The sequence below is a fragment of the Zosterops lateralis genome, assembly GCF_965231275.1.
Source record: "Zosterops lateralis genome assembly, chromosome: 4".
Lineage (NCBI taxonomy): Eukaryota > Metazoa > Chordata > Aves > Passeriformes > Zosteropidae > Zosterops > Zosterops lateralis.
The window spans coordinates 5,981,591-5,996,925 of NC_139765.1; the positions used below are offsets into that span (position 1 = coordinate 5,981,591).

Consider the following 15,335-nt stretch of genomic DNA (forward strand, 5'->3'; position numbering starts at 1 on the left):
TCAGCCATTCAGTTCAGTGATTCACTTATGGTGGATGTCAAAGCAGCTTATTACTCTTCCTACCACAAAAGTAATTTATGGTCCCCAGACAAAAGACAGCAGGAACTAAGTAATTAAAAAAAAAAAAAAAAACAAACAAACAAACAAAAAAAACCCCACCACAAAACAAAAAAAACCATCTCTTTCAGTTGATAAGGTATTAGATGTTTTTATGCTGTTTGTGTCAGTGTGTCTGCAGTCCTGGTGTCACTTGCAGTGTGTGTCAAAGGAAACCCTGCAGCTGCAAATACTTTGGAGTTAGGGCAAGAGACCCAGGAGCTGCTCAGATTTGTACTTTTTCTCATGTGCTTGGGACTGAAAATCAAGGATTACTGTGTTTCCCATGCTGTGTATGGAGAACCACACAAATGACAGCACCCCACCTGTTCTGGTGTTCAGGAATTTCTCACCACCTGCTGTCATCCCTGGCAGTCAGTGTTTTGGGAGTTCTTCCACTGGTGACCTCTTAGATTTCTTACCCATTTTTAGGACAAATACAAATCTTTCAATTTCAGATCTACTAATTTTTTTGAACTTTTTCCTTTTCTTGGCTGCACTAAACCAGACCTGAGGCCAGTGGCTCATCTACCTGTTATCTACATCTTCAGATTCCATGTTTGCCTCTGGAAGACCTAAAAATGTCTTCTATCTTTAATACTGGAAAACACTAAGGAGCTGTGGGTACAAATTACAATTTCTACCTCTTAGAAGGCTCTTGATGTTTTCCCCAATACCAGCAACTCCCAGTTTCCTGGGTTTAATCAGTTTCTGGATTTAACTAAAAGTTAGTGGTGACCACACACTGGCACGTTAGAAACACAAATAACTGAGATCTCTGCTGCTCTTCCTGCAACATGCTTGGCTCCTGGGAAGCCTGGATCCTGCACTGGGCACTGGGGAGAGCAAGGAGGGTGACTGACTACACTGATTGCCCAGAAACACATGGCAAGAAATCTGGGAGGTAAAGAACATTTAAAAGCAGAGGGCCAGAAACAAAAACAAAACAAAAACAAAAAACAAACAAACAAACAAACAAAAAAATTCAGGGACAAGTAGCAAAGTGCTGTCTCTGTTAGGACAGTCCAGAAGTTGGTAAGTGGCTACGTTTGCATGCTCTGGTTTAATGGCCTTGCTGGAGCTACTTGGGACAGGAAGTCTGCTTTCTGCTAAGATTAAAATAGTTCTTTTCTATTCAAATCCAGATTTAAACAAACAAAACCAAAAAAAACCCAACAGAACAAATTGCTGAAAGATTCTAGCAAGATTCCCCAAACTTAAGATGTAGCTGTGTACTGACCTTATTTTTGCCTTCAAGTGCTGTGAGTTCTTATGGTTCCCTCCCTTCACTAGACATACCAATTTCTCTGAAATTAAATCATCTCAAAAATGTCTGCAAGAAACCCCTAATCAACACTACTGTTCAACCTGATGAATTAAAGATGTGAATTTTCATCAGGTTTTATCAAGATGAGCTTATCTTTTCAGAATCTTTGCAAGCTTATCTCCAAGTGCCTGAGTAGGGAAATGCTTGTGTTGTTGCAGAACAATCTGTATTCATGACCTTTTCAGAAAACTAATGGTATTTACCATTAATACCTCTGCTGATAATGCTTTATTTAGGAAAGATGTGCAGCCACAAATGCTTGGTTTCTGTCCTTCAGCAAAACTAATGATTCATTCAGGAAAGTCTTAGGAGAATTTTAATTTTTTTCAGATTTATTTCTAAATGCTTTATTCTGATAACATTCATATTTTTTGCAGTGTTGAAATGCTAAAAATCTCCTAAAAGTTCTAAGAGAAAAGTTTGCTTGTTTTGGGTCTCAGTGTACTACATTGTGGTCATTTTCCTGTGATAGATTGGTGGCATTGCAAGACAGTATTGACTTTTACAGAAGATCTTCCTTGGTCTTGGTGAAAGAGAGGAAAATTGCATTTTAACCTACATAGGAGTGGCAATGTCCTCTCAGACAGTTAGTGTGACAGAAAGCAATCTGTAGTGTGGTTATGGGCCTGAAGGAGCCTCCTACTTACACCTCATGGCTTGTACCAGCATTTAAAATGTAAAACTTTCTGCCTTCCCACTTGCATAACTATTCTTTTCTTCCAGACCTGGATTTTATTTCCTGGAACAAAATAACATTTTAAGGTGCTATTAATTTTCAGATTAAACAAGTCATAAAATGTAAATAAGCTTACAAAAGAGCATTTACCTTCTTTTCACAGGGTTGTTAGCATTAGGATTTCTGGATCTTCCTCCCATCGTAATTCACTTTTTCCTCTAGGGTGCCTCACAATGAAGGCACTGTTATGGTTATTACACTGGAGCATGTCACAGTGGGAATGATTGATTCTTCAGAACAGAAGGAAGCATAACTTCTTTCTTTAGCCTCAGCCTGAAAGACAAGCACTAATATTTTGGGGTGGTTTTCTTGGCTTGTAGATTTGGGACTTGGCATCTGCAGCCTTCTTGTTCCATTCAAATAATCAATCCCACATCCAAAACCTGGCATAACTGTGCAGTGGTGATGGTTGGACTGTGCAGCCCATCAATGAGTTTTAAATTAAATAATAGGGTTTTCTATTCTTCCCAGTTCATCATAGCTATGTCCTTAACAAACCTGACCGTGGCAGTCCATTTGTTAGTGAGACCTTCAGCACCCCCCTCGTCATACCTAGGAATTCAGGGCCCTGCCTGTGCTTTTGTCCCAGATATTTCAGTTGATCCTCACTCACCTTCAAGCAGTGACAACAAGGAGTGAGCTGGTTTGGGGTCAGCATTTCAGCTCAGCGACCTAAAGCCAGTAAATTGTTTCCCAGGATTTGCTGCTGAAGAGTTTGGGGTCCTGGAAGGGAAAAGCTGTTTGGGCCAGGACAGTGAGGTGGGGACATTGGGGATCAGGGGTCTCCCTGGCACATGTAAGATACAGGAATCCCATTCCCACTGGATAATTCCCTATATTCCTGTGTTTCCTTACAGCACTCCTGCTTTTAGGCATGTGGGTGTGTGAGAGTGAAATCCAGGTGAGGAAGGTGCTGCCATGAAAGTCATGCAGGGAGCTTGGTGCTGCAGCTGGGGGATGTGAAGGAAGGGAGAGAGGGAAACAGGGACATAAACTGAGCTATACTGGAAGTGTGACCCAGGAAATTAGCAAGGCAAGAAGCACCAAGGCTGAGAACTTGACACATCCAGGCCTTTTCCTTTTTTTTTTTTTTTTTTTTTTTTTTTTTACCGTTGCTGCAAACAATATTTCTGATGAATTGTCCATCTCCTGTTCCCCTCGGATGGGTGTGTTCATGACAGAAAACATGTCCATTGGTTCAATGTGCCCACACCTCCAGCCTCTGAAGGTGCTGATGTGAGGGACTGTAGATTAGAGGTTGGAGGAGCAGCAGCTCGTTTAGCTCCAGGGAACAAAATCAGCTCCCTAGCAGAAATTCATGTAAATTCTCTCTTTACAACCACTATAAAGGTGGACTTTGTGCACCTTCCTCTGCAAGTGACTGATGGCAATTCCTTTGTCCCCTGCAGCTCTCAGTTGTCACTCAGCAATTAATTTATAATTATTAATATATTAATAATTATAAATAATAATTATTGATGATTTATTATTAATTATCCCTAACCCTAATGGATATCCCTGTGTGTATTCTACACACACTGTGCTATACGTGTGGGTTCCTGTGCTCAACATCACACTTTAGTGAGACTGCTCTGACTGAACAAGACAGAGTTCTGGTTCTTCTAAGTAAGCATATCCCTCTTTCTCCTCACTAAAAGATCTCTATGCTTCCAGAAGGGATTTGGAGAAGAATCAATCATTTGGCTTTGTGTATCATTTTTCTATTGGTAGATCTCCAGTTGAAATCAGCATTATAAGAATTCCTTCATGCTGCTGCTCCTATGGATTGACAAACTTTATTATATATCTGCTGTGAAAGCAAAAGGATTAAAATCAGATTTGGGGGGTTGTTTTTATTTTTTAAATGTTTATTTTGAGATAACAGCTTCCGTAGAAATCTGGCCAAAAGCACCCCAATGTTTATGTTCAGTGTAAATAGTGTCCAAGCCTAGTGCTGCATGTCACTTACTGCCAGATCCTCTCTGAACCATGTCAGTTTGATAAGCTAAATTGCTTTTCTGTGTCAAGATGCTTCCTTGGGAGAGATTGAATGGTTTGCAGTAGAGCCATCTCTACTTTTCCAGTCCTTCTTCCACATGTTTTTGCACTAAGGTGCCCACTGCTTCACAAACTACTTTGCAGAACTCTAAATACCATGCCTGTGGCAAGATGCAGAAAAGAGGCCTCTCTTTTATTTCAGTCATGAAAACTGACTTACTTAAAAGCCCAGTTGACTCTTAAATGTACACTGAGTGTCTTTGCTTGTTCCTGTGACATTTCTCTGAGAGGCAAGAGGCCTAGAGACTGAAAACTGAAATTGTACATCACAGAGCAGGACTCCACTCAGTAAAATGCCACTCACTGCTGTGTGGAAATGGTTTCATTCAAGATCTTCATCTCTTTCCTTGAGGTTTTGAGAGAGTTTTGCACATTCCCTTAGAAACAAGAAACTCCTGGAGTTGAGAGGTGACTGCAGGAGGCATCCATTTCATTTCCTATTTCCCACCAATATCTATGATGGGGTGATTTCAGTCCTAGATATGTGACCTGGAAAACACATATTCAGGTCAGCAAACTGCATGTGGGAAGTGTTTGTTGTCAGCTTGCATGCTGAGAATTTAAACCAAAGTAGCAAAAAGTTCATTCTCTTGGAAGTGATGCTTCAAAGTAGGAGAAGGTATTCTACCATTACTTCTGTTCTTTGTTAACTTTGTTTTTATGGGATTTGCAGTCCATATGTTATTTGGACACACTGGATGTCTCACTAGAAGTTGTTAAAGGAATTCAAAGCTGAGGAGTTGTTCTATTTCCTAGAAGAATGTCCCTTACACAGCTAGAGCAATTCCAACACAAATTTCAGTTTGGTCTTTAGCTTTGTAACGTGCCAAAGGTACCATTTGACTTCTCCAGGCTTAATCTTCCTCTCTTTCCTAGGAGCTGATGCAGCAGAACGACATTGGCTACGTCCTGAACGCCAGCAATACTTGTCCAAAGCCTGATTTTATTCCAGAATCCCATTTCCTCAGAGTGCCTGTGAATGACAGCTTTTGTGAGAAGATTTTGCCTTGGTTGGATAAATCAGTCGATTTTATAGGTGAGTAGAAAACTTTAATTCTCTCTGTCAAACAGTGTTTGGGTTGCTCTGTGTGTCTGCTGTGCTGTTTTGGCTGGAGAAGCCCTGAATGATTTCTGGAAGGTGTGAAAATTACCCTCAGGATCTGTGGACATGATCAGCATCACTTCATGTGCACAGGAGCAAAAAGTGGGGAGATTCTGCCACTGCCTGTTCCAGCATTAGAGAACAAAGACACTTCAGAGCTGCTTTCAGGCAGCCTGGTACACGCCTGATGTATGTCTGCAGAGAGTGGATTAGAAATTTGCACATACACCTCCTGTCTTTAACCTTTGAGAAGTGAACTAGCCAGATCTGAACTGGCCAAATTGTTCCATCATGAATGCTTGCTTTTTACTGGTGTATAAAATTAGAAACAATCACCTTTCCCAGACATCTAAATAGGGCTGTTTATGTGCACATTAAAATGAGCTATGCTGTGACTGTAGGATGTTTCCTGTGTGTAGTCATGCTTTTTCTCTACTCAATGCTACTACACACTGCTAGAGAAAATAAGTGAGTTTTGTTTCAAGCTACCAGGAGATTTGCAATTAGCAAAGTTCACTTGGAAGAACTGAATAATTTTCAATAACACTGCTTTCTTTTGCAAACTTTTCATCCTGGTATGATGCTGCTGAGTTTGACAGTTGCCAATTTCTTTTTTGCCATGTAGAAAAAGCAAAAGCATCCAATGGGCGTGTGCTGGTGCACTGTTTAGCTGGGATATCTCGCTCTGCCACCATTGCCATTGCATACATCATGAAAAGAATGGATATGTCCTTGGATGAAGCTTACAGGTAGGGACAAATCTTCCCCTTTCTGCTAACTCTTGTGCCTGTTGCCCTCTTTTTAGGGTGGATGATAAAAGGTTCTGTGACCAAGGGCAGAAGCAGATATTTTACCTGGTAGTTCACTGGCCATGTTTGTTTTAAGCATAGATTTCCTTCAGAAACAAATTAATGGTATTGAATTGATATCACACAGCTGATATTAATTGCCCACTGCAGAATGGTCTTTGATCCAAGCAGGCAAATACATGGAATGCAAACTGCCTGTTCAATGTATGTGTCTTGTCCTGCTTCTGGCCAGGACAGGGTTAATTTCTGCAGTAGCAGGAGAGGCATGGCCAGGACCTGGAGGTTGTTCTGTGCCACCTCCTGTCACTGCTGGGAGCAGGGAAAGGGTCCCTGCAGGGGCAGGGTCAGGTGCTGTGGGGTCTCCACAAGGTGTGAATCATTTGCCTCTGTCATTCCTATAGTGCTGTTACTGTTCATTTTCTTATCTCATCGCTGTTTCCAGTAAATTGTTCTTATCTCAATCCACGATCTTTGCCTTTTGTGCCTCCAATTATCCTCTCCATCCTGCTGCAGAGTTTGGGATGTGCATGGTTTTGATGGGAGCACCATTCCTGAAGCACAGCTGTGTGTACAGACAGACAGAGCTACAGCACAAGTGTCACAGCGTCCTGTGAGCCACAGGGACAGCACAGGGCTCAGGGCTGAAGGCACAACTGAGGGTATTTAGTCACACTTAGGACAAATGCTGGGCAGGATCTGTGTCCTGCAGTTTGGTGTTTGGTAGTGCTCACAAAGAAATGCCTGCAAGTGAAATGCCCAGGAATGGAGAAAGCTTCTTTAAAGCTTCTTGCTCTTTAAGTCAACCAAAAACTGTGGGAGAAAGTATTTTGAAGTATCAAAATGTCATTTAGCATTTGGTAATATTTGTGGAGACCCCCTTCCCTTTCCTCCTTTTCAGATCCCATTTTTTCTCTACTTGGATTGTGAACACTTCCCTACCCACCAGGTGTCTTGGTTGCTGTTTACCATGACTTCTGTATTTAATTTAACCAACTGCTTTGTTGTGTTGTACAGAAAATGATGATTTTGTTTTTGATGGGCACAGCTGGACATCACTGTAAAGAGTTATGCAGAACCAATCTGAGTAACTGCCTTGGAGCAGGGGGAGAGGAGCCCCTTTGGAATTACCTGTGTGTTTGTTACCACCATCCCCAAAACAGGGATGAGGACAGGGAGATGAACACTGGATGTTGCCATGTGGAGCATAATTTCCACAGAAACTTTTCTTTTAAGCTGCTGAATGTCGTTATGTGTGCAGTGAAAAAACTGCATGGAAGAGGTGCCTGAGCTACAGCTCTCTCCTGTTGTGTTTGGACACTTCCCACATTTCCTTACTAGAGCCTGCTGGTAGCTTGGGGCTGTGCAGGAATTTCAGCATGGAACAGGTTTGGTTAAGAAGCTAAAAGCTCAGTTTTTCAGGTGCAGATAACAGACATGCTTTAAAACTTGTCAGGGGATCCAGCATGCTTTCCCTACTCTTCATTTTTAAAAATTCTAGTTTTAAATTTGGGACTGCTCAATATTTTGGAGAGGGAGGAGAAAGTGGAAAAAACAGAGTGTTGGGGAGGCTGACAGAGCACAGGCCAGGCAAGAAGGACTTTAAGTAACTAACCCAACTACCACTAACTTTGACTGGAAAAAAATGAACAAAGACTATGAATTCCTGGGAGCAAATTGCTAAAAACCTTGACATCGAATGCTAAGAGGACAAACTACAGAATTTCTCCTCACTAGGTTTCTCCATTTGCCATTGTTACACTTCTTGGTGGAAGTTTCCACTGTCAGCTTGTGCAATCTGATATTCCAGGTCATAGTGTCAGCTTGACTACTCTTAATATTGTTTGTTCTCTGGCAAATTTAAAAAAAAAGTAATAAAAATGCAAGTTTTGACATTTTTCATGTGGTAGCATGGACACACATACACAAATACACCTTTCCATTTTTCTCACACTGCTTTTAATGACTGCACACTCATCTTCTGTACACTTTCCCAGACAGGTTTTATTTTTAATGGTATTTAATTTTCCCAGTGACATATTATATGTGTGTTTGTACTAGATTTAGCTCCTCAAGGTTCCTTCCCTTGTTAATTCTCTTGTCATCTACTTAATCATAGTTCCAGGAATGTTTCTTAAAAAAACAACAATAAGCAAAACTGGAAGGAGGAGGGATTTGGGCAACTCTGTTTTACAGCCTGTTAAAAGCAAAGTTCTTATTTATCTGTATTGCAAATCAGACAGGTAGGAAATATGTATTTATATTTAACTTGGAAGTAAATAATAGTAATCATGTGATACAAGTCTTTTGTACATTTAGAACCCTGATTCAGCAAAACATTTTCACTGCCCTTGCGCTTGCAGTGCATGAGTAGATTGGCACACCTGTGCCAGCCAGGCTGCTTCCTGCAGCACCCCAAAATAGGTGAGCTCTTGCAGGGATTTGGCAATCTTGCTTCTCTGTGCTGCTGAACACCTGCAGGGCTTGAGAGAGGGTTTTTGTTTGAATGCTGCATTTGCACCTTTCTAGTTTTGGTCATCCCATCAGTGGTCAGTAGCAGTGTGGGGTAGAGATCGCTGGTATTTGCTGGACAAGGTCAGAATGTACCAGGGCTCTCTGTCTTGCCTGGCAATGACGAACAGGGTGGGCAGTGCAGTGGGACATGAGAGAGGGGACAGGAACGTGTGATGTCACTGGAATGGTGAGGAAGGCGTTCATTCTCTGTAGCACAGGGGAAGTGGTCTCTTGGCTAAAGCTCAAGTGCTGTTCGTGCAAAGTTCCAGGAGTTCTTTACTCTGCTCAGAAGCCAAGGTAGCAAAGATTCCAGTGATGAAGTACATAAGGAAAAATATTTACTTAATCACTTGTGGGCATAATGAAGAGTTAAAATGTTTCCTTCCCCCCACACTTTTTAGCCACCTTTAAACTACAGGGACAATTGAGAGCATACAGCAAGCATTACTTTGCTTTAAACTGCCTTTTTAAAACTCCATCCTCAAGTTACTTACGTTCGATTGAGCCTCAATTGAGTCTAAGTTAAGAGCAGGCTCTAGACATTCACAACACTCAGTGATAGGATAACCCTAAACTGAGCAGCAGGCTCTCAAAGTAATTCTTGGTTTGTTTGTCCTCTCTCACCAGATTTGTGAAAGAAAAGAGACCAACCATTTCTCCCAACTTCAACTTCCTGGGCCAGCTCTTGGACTTTGAGAAGAAGATCAAGAACCAGAGCGGTCAGCCCGGCCACATCAGCAAGCTGAAATTCCTGCATTTGGAGAAGAGCAGCGAGCAGGTTCAGGTGCTGGAGGGGGGACAGAGCAGCATCTCCACCAACCAGCTCTGCCTCTCCACCCCCTCGGAGCTGCTGGAGCCCAAACCCACGGAGGGCAGCCCCATTCCCCGCAGGCACCCGGCCCCGCTGGAGGACGGCCCCCTGCTGCAGGGCATCAACGGGCTGCACGTCTCCCTGGACAAGGTGGAGGACAGCAACCGCCTGAAGCGCTCCTTTTCCTTGGACATCAAATCCGTGTCCTACTCGGCGAGCAGCAGCTGCGTGACGGCGTCGTTGCAGGGCTTCGCCTCCTCCGAGGACACGCTGGAGTTATACAAACACGCAGCCGCCCTGGAGGGCAGCACCAAGCTGTGCCAGTTCTCCCCCGTGCAGGAGGTGTCGGAGCAGAGCCCGGAGAGCAGTCCCGACAAGGAGGAGGCGGCTCGGCCGCTGGACAGCCCGGCATCCCGGGCACACACAGGCCGGGGTGGCAGCGCCCGGCCCCTGCTGTACCCCCTGCACCGCAGCGGCAGTGTGGAGGACACCTGCAGGACCAACTTCGTGTTTGGGCTCTCCACCAGCCAGCAGCACCTGGCCAAATCTGCCGCAGGGCTGGGCCTCAAGGGCTGGCACTCGGACATCCTGGCCCCGCAGCCTTCATCCCTCACCAACAGCTGGTATTTCACCGCCGAGTCTTCGCACTTCTACTCGGCCTCGGCGATGTTCGGGGCCGGCAGCGCCTTTCCCGCCTACAGCTGCGGGCAGCTGCCCTCGGGTGGGGAGCAGCCCGGGGCCGTGCGGCGTCGCGCCCGCCAGCCCGACCGCGGGGACTCCCGGCGCAGCTGGCACGAGGAGAGCTCCTTCGAGAAGCAGTTCAAGCGCAGGAGCTGCCAGATGGAGTTCGGGGAGAGCATCCTGTCGGACAACAGGTCCAGAGAGGAGCTGGGCAAAGTAGGCAGTCAGTCGAGTTTTTCAGGCAGCATGGAAATCATTGAAGTGTCCTGAGAGGGAGGAGGAGGCTCTGTGGGACTGTGGCAGAGCTGCTTCCCCTTTCCAGGCTGCTCCTCCAGCGTGTGAGAGGTCCCTGTAAATCTGAAACTTTGGGTGAAAAGGTGGAGGGAGGGAAGAAGCCGAGGCTTTGCTGTGAGCCAGGGAAAGGTTGGTACGGCAGGGAAGTGTCCACGGCCTCTGCCCGAGGAGACCAAGGGCACTGCTGGGCTTTTCCCCTCCCCGGGAGAAGGGCAGAACATTTCACAGACCTTCCCCTGCCAGAGGAAGCAATTCTATGCAATGGATTGCACATCCTTTCAGTGGCTTTTACCAAGGAAGCTCTCTTGGTGTCAAACCCTTTCTCTGGTTCCGCTGAACCACGTTCCTGCCTGCCAGAACTCGTTTTGTTCTCCCCTCCCCGTGCCCCATGTCTTCACCAGTGCACCTTAGCCCTGACACTGAGCCAACCTCCGGAGGGAGACCTTTTTCCTGTAAGAAAAGGAGACTGGGAGCGATTCCAAAGGCCATAGGGACCGGTTACAGCAAGGCTGGTCTGAACACACCGTTCAGACACATGTAAATACTGGTGTAACTATTGTTCTAATGGATGATAGGCTTTAGGTGATTCGCTAGAGAGCTGCTTCAGAGAAAAAAAAAAGAAAACCCAGTACCTCAGAAATACACAAAATAACTAGGGCTTTATGGCTGCCACATGCTGGTAGTCAGTTCATAAGCAATGTGAAAAAGTAATGACTGGCCACATTTGATTTTTTTTTTTTTTTTTAAAGCTGTCTACGCACAAGTGTTTCAGCTGACTCAGCAGCAATCCTTAAAAGAAGATGAATGAACCATACTTAGGACTGTTTCCCTCAGTCTTTTGATACAGTATTTGTATTTTTGATATTAAGCTGGCCTCTGGGAGAGGGGTAGCTGCTTTGGATCCTAAGCTCTAAAGGAGTGGTTGATAGGTAGAGCTACATGCAAGAGAAGTGGCTGGTACAAGTGGCCACAACATGCTTTTCTTGTCTATTAACAATTCAATTGCTGAAAAACAATTCAACTGTTTGGGGGTTTAAAGTAAAAATGAGCTGGGGGGGGGGCTTTTGTCCTTAACTGAGCTGTTCCAGGGTGGAAGTACAGACACTCAAGGCTGTACCATGTCCTCACCCTCAGCAGCCCAGGGCAGACACCTCCAGCTCGAGGAGGCATCACAGCCCTTCCCCATGTTTTTGAAAGCGACCCAGCTGCTTCCCCTCCCACCCTGGCTGCTGCTCACCCTGGGCTACGTGTGCACCTTGCCATGAGAGGTTTATGGTCAGCTAGGGGGTACCAGAGCCACTGTGTAAATCTGCATCCTTCCTCCCCCCAGGGCCTTCCCCAGCACCCCTCAGAACATGGTATGTTGAGAGGAAACTGTATTGTTTTGTCCCATTTCAGTGCAGGCAGCTGAAAACTGTAGCGACAAATACTTAACCTGGGCCAACAGCTTTAAAAAAAAAAAAAAACTGTCAGCAGCAAACTGAAGCCCTAATTCAAGTCAGCAGCTTGGGTTATGTGTGGGGTTTTTTTACTGTAAGTTTAGCTAGTTTGTGACTCAAATCTCAGGTTTTACTATATTGAAAAGTGGAGAAGATTTTCATCATTGTTTTGCTTTGTGGCTAGGATGTGACTTTAATTTCCTACAATGGACTGTTGAAAATAGCACTGAAAGCTACAGCATTGATTAACTTGATCCTAAGAAGTGCAAAAGGCACAGAGAGAGGAGGCACAGGAGTCACTGAGCCCAGAGGCTCTTTGTGCTGTGTGTGCAAGAGGGTGGATGAAGGGCCTGGGCAAGGGAGAGGCTGACATCACCCTGGACACGGTGTCAGGTGCTGGCTGTTCATTGAACGTGCTGCCACTCTGTTTACATCTCCAGTGGAAGTGATGACATCACAGCTATTTTCAGCTGTGTGTGTATTTATTTGCCTGTGTAAACAGTTGAACAGGGCTCCTCTCAGGCACATTTCAGGAAAAGCCTTTGATGTGAATCAGTTAATGGGAGTTAACAGGTATCAATCCCTAGAGGCAGACAGGGATCTTCCTCTTTTGTGCTCCTTCAGACACGTGTGTTCTCCCCTTCTTGTATGTTTGGAGTGGGTTTGGTTGATCGCTTTCTGAGGAGCTGAAATCTGGTTTTGTGGCTCCTCCTGATTCCCAGTGTGTTCTGGATGAATCCAAGGTGTAGGCTCAGTACTTGCAGGGGACAGGTTCCCATAGGAGGGAGCCTTAACCCCACACAGGGTGGTGCCCTGGCTCATACCTGAACTAGAGTTCTGTCCCTGAACAATACTGGAAATGGTTGGCAGAAGTCTGGAAAGCAAAGTGGAGGATGCGAGAGGGAAAAATGTGTACATGTTCAATATGAATATAATGTATGGCATTTGGTGTGTGGCATACTTGGCATGTTTGGTGTATGCCAAGCTGGTGAAATGGTTCAGAGAGATGTGAGTTTCTCATCGTGTTGTGTCATGAGCATTACTTGTATGTTATGATGAAATAAAATCAGAAATGGTACCTGTTTATACAGAAGGCTGAGGAAGGAGTTGTGGAGTGTTTTACCTGCAGCAGGACCTGCTTCCTGCAGCAGCCAGGAGAGCCTTGTCCTTTATGGAACATCCCCTTCCCTGCAGGTGTGTTCATGAATGACAGGGCTGGAGCAGCTTTAGATCACTTCTCACAAGCAGTGGTGATTTTACAGCACCACTTACCATTTAGGCTCCCACCTGTCCTTGACTGTCCCCCTCCTGCAGTGGCACTTGTCTGCACTAACACCTTCCACTAATCCAGGTGTGAGTAACCAGCTCCTCAGGCAGCAGGGGTGGTCTTGGTGAAGCAACTATTTCAAATTCAAGTTACCCAGAATAATCCCCATGCTTTTTTCTTGCCTCCCTCCCATACTACTTATTTGAAGAATCATTTAATTACTCGTTTGAATACTTGTTTTGACTGATGCTGTCAGTCTTGAAGCATTCAGAACAAGTTCTGCTCGCTGAGATTGGAGCACATCCCCCTCTTGCTGCTTCAGAGAATGGCTTACACAAATGTAGCACAGATTAGAAATAAAGGGGGCTGCCACAGTTGTATCCTTAGATGGGAAAGCTGTGAGTTTATGTAACAGCGTCTTCAAACTCAGGAGCAGTAACAGAAGCCTCTTCCTTTGAGAATTTCGAAGCACAATCCCAGAAAGGGAAAAGCAAAATATTCAGCCTCTCTAAAAGAAACCGAACCATCAGTCAGAGCCCAAGTACCAACCTGTGTGCATTTCTGTGCTTACCTTCTATAGACAAGATGTAGCAGCTCTTAGGGGAGAAAACAAGAGCCATGCAAATTCAATGGCATCATCAGCTGCTTAGCCTACATGACAATCTTCAAAGATTTAGCTGCTCACCCCACTCCAAAGTCCACTTCTGATTGCAGTAGCTCTGTTTGTTCTCTCAAGTTCTGTTTTTTTAAGCATTCACTTCAGCTTCCACCACTCCTCCTGGCTGCTTTGCAGGACTTGCTCTGCTCCTGCTCCCTCCACCAGACAGCTCTGGGAAGAGACAGTCTAACTCCACCTCCAGTCAAAACCCAAGGGGCAACTGAACTCTGCCTCGTGAATGTCATCAACACTTAATCTTCATTTCACTGCTGGCATTACTGGGAAGAGGTCCCCGAGGTCACTGGGCTCCTGATGGAACCATCACAGTGACATTCCTAGAATGAAGTGAACTGAAAACAGAGCAAACCTCCCCCCAGCAGGGATCAGGTAGCCCTGCTTTTGAGGGGGCTGGGGAGGATAAGAGAGTAGAAATGTGGTAATTAGGGGAACTACTGTCTTTACTAACTGGATTCATCAGCTAAGTGCTCAATACACTGACTTACAGCACAGGTTATAAACTGACTTCTACCAGAAAGTGGGGGCATGAAAAGCCCAGAATAAGGACAGCAATAGAGTCCTATTAAGACTGTTACTTTTTAAATCCAAAATCACTGCAATTCAACCAAACTTACCTAGCCAGACACCTTAATTAGCCAGCCATTCACCTAGCTAGTCTGTATTTGTTATTAATCTGTGATAAAAGTAGCTATTCTAGCACTTTTAGACAGTGTAACATCCACAATACCACAATTACGTTATACACATAAACCCACAACTGGGAATTCAGGTAGAACTGTTACTAATACCTCAGCTTTGCCTGGCAACAGCACCTTCCCTTTGAACCCTACCTGCAAAGAACTTCTTGGCCCTCAGGTCCAAATGGTTGCTCTGAGGCAAACTGAAGTGTTTCTGCAGTAAAGCCTTCAGCTAATCCTGCACTTCCAAGAATATTATTAAGAGTCACCATAAATAGAAAAGGAAAGGGATCTATTTCTTCCCTTCTGCAACACCCACCCCTCTGGAAAAGGGCTGCTTTCCTGGCATGTAAAATGCTGCCAAACACTTCTGGAGCTTTGTCCTGCTGCAAGGGATTGCTCACTCTGAGGAGTGGATTTCAGCTGCTGTTTCCAGGGACCCTCACCACGCTCCAATGCTGTACAAAGCCAAAGTGTGACACTACAGGCAACGATGAGGCTGGGCCATCAGGCCATTAAAAGAAACCAACAAAAACAGCAGCAAAACAAAAAGAAACCCCGTATAAAGAAACATTTGCTTCTGTTTCTTTGTTGAGTATCACCTGTGCAGGTGAGAGTTCATCACCATTTCACTTTCCCAATGCCAAGTCCCAAGCGTCGCTGCTCACATCTTGAATTCAAACTGCACATCACTGCCAACCAGAACTGGGACAGCACTGGGGGAAAAAGCCAACCAGCATTTATTTTCATTCTGGGGACATGTTTCCTCTCAATCCCACAGCAGAGGCAGCCTCAGGGCAGCTGAAATCAGCCACCTCCATGGCACAGAGTGGGTGCAAAGTAAAGCTGAG

General features: G+C 44.9%; 1 protein-coding gene across 2 annotated transcripts in view; it reads left to right on the forward strand.

Annotated features, from left to right (window-relative positions):
* DUSP16 (dual specificity phosphatase 16) overlaps positions 1-12,869 on the forward strand; it is a 61,136-nt gene extending 48,267 nt beyond the window's left edge. For both annotated transcript variants that reach the window (XM_083859597.1, XM_083859596.1), the window contains exons 6-8: positions 5,094-5,253; positions 5,945-6,068; positions 9,267-12,869. In XM_083859597.1, coding sequence (XP_083715723.1) covers positions 5,094-5,253; positions 5,945-6,068; positions 9,267-10,401 — 1,419 coding nt within the window. In that variant the 3' untranslated portion in view covers positions 10,402-12,869. The remainder of the gene's footprint in view (positions 1-5,093; positions 5,254-5,944; positions 6,069-9,266) is intronic.
* Positions 12,870-15,335: the final 2,466 nt, after the last annotated feature.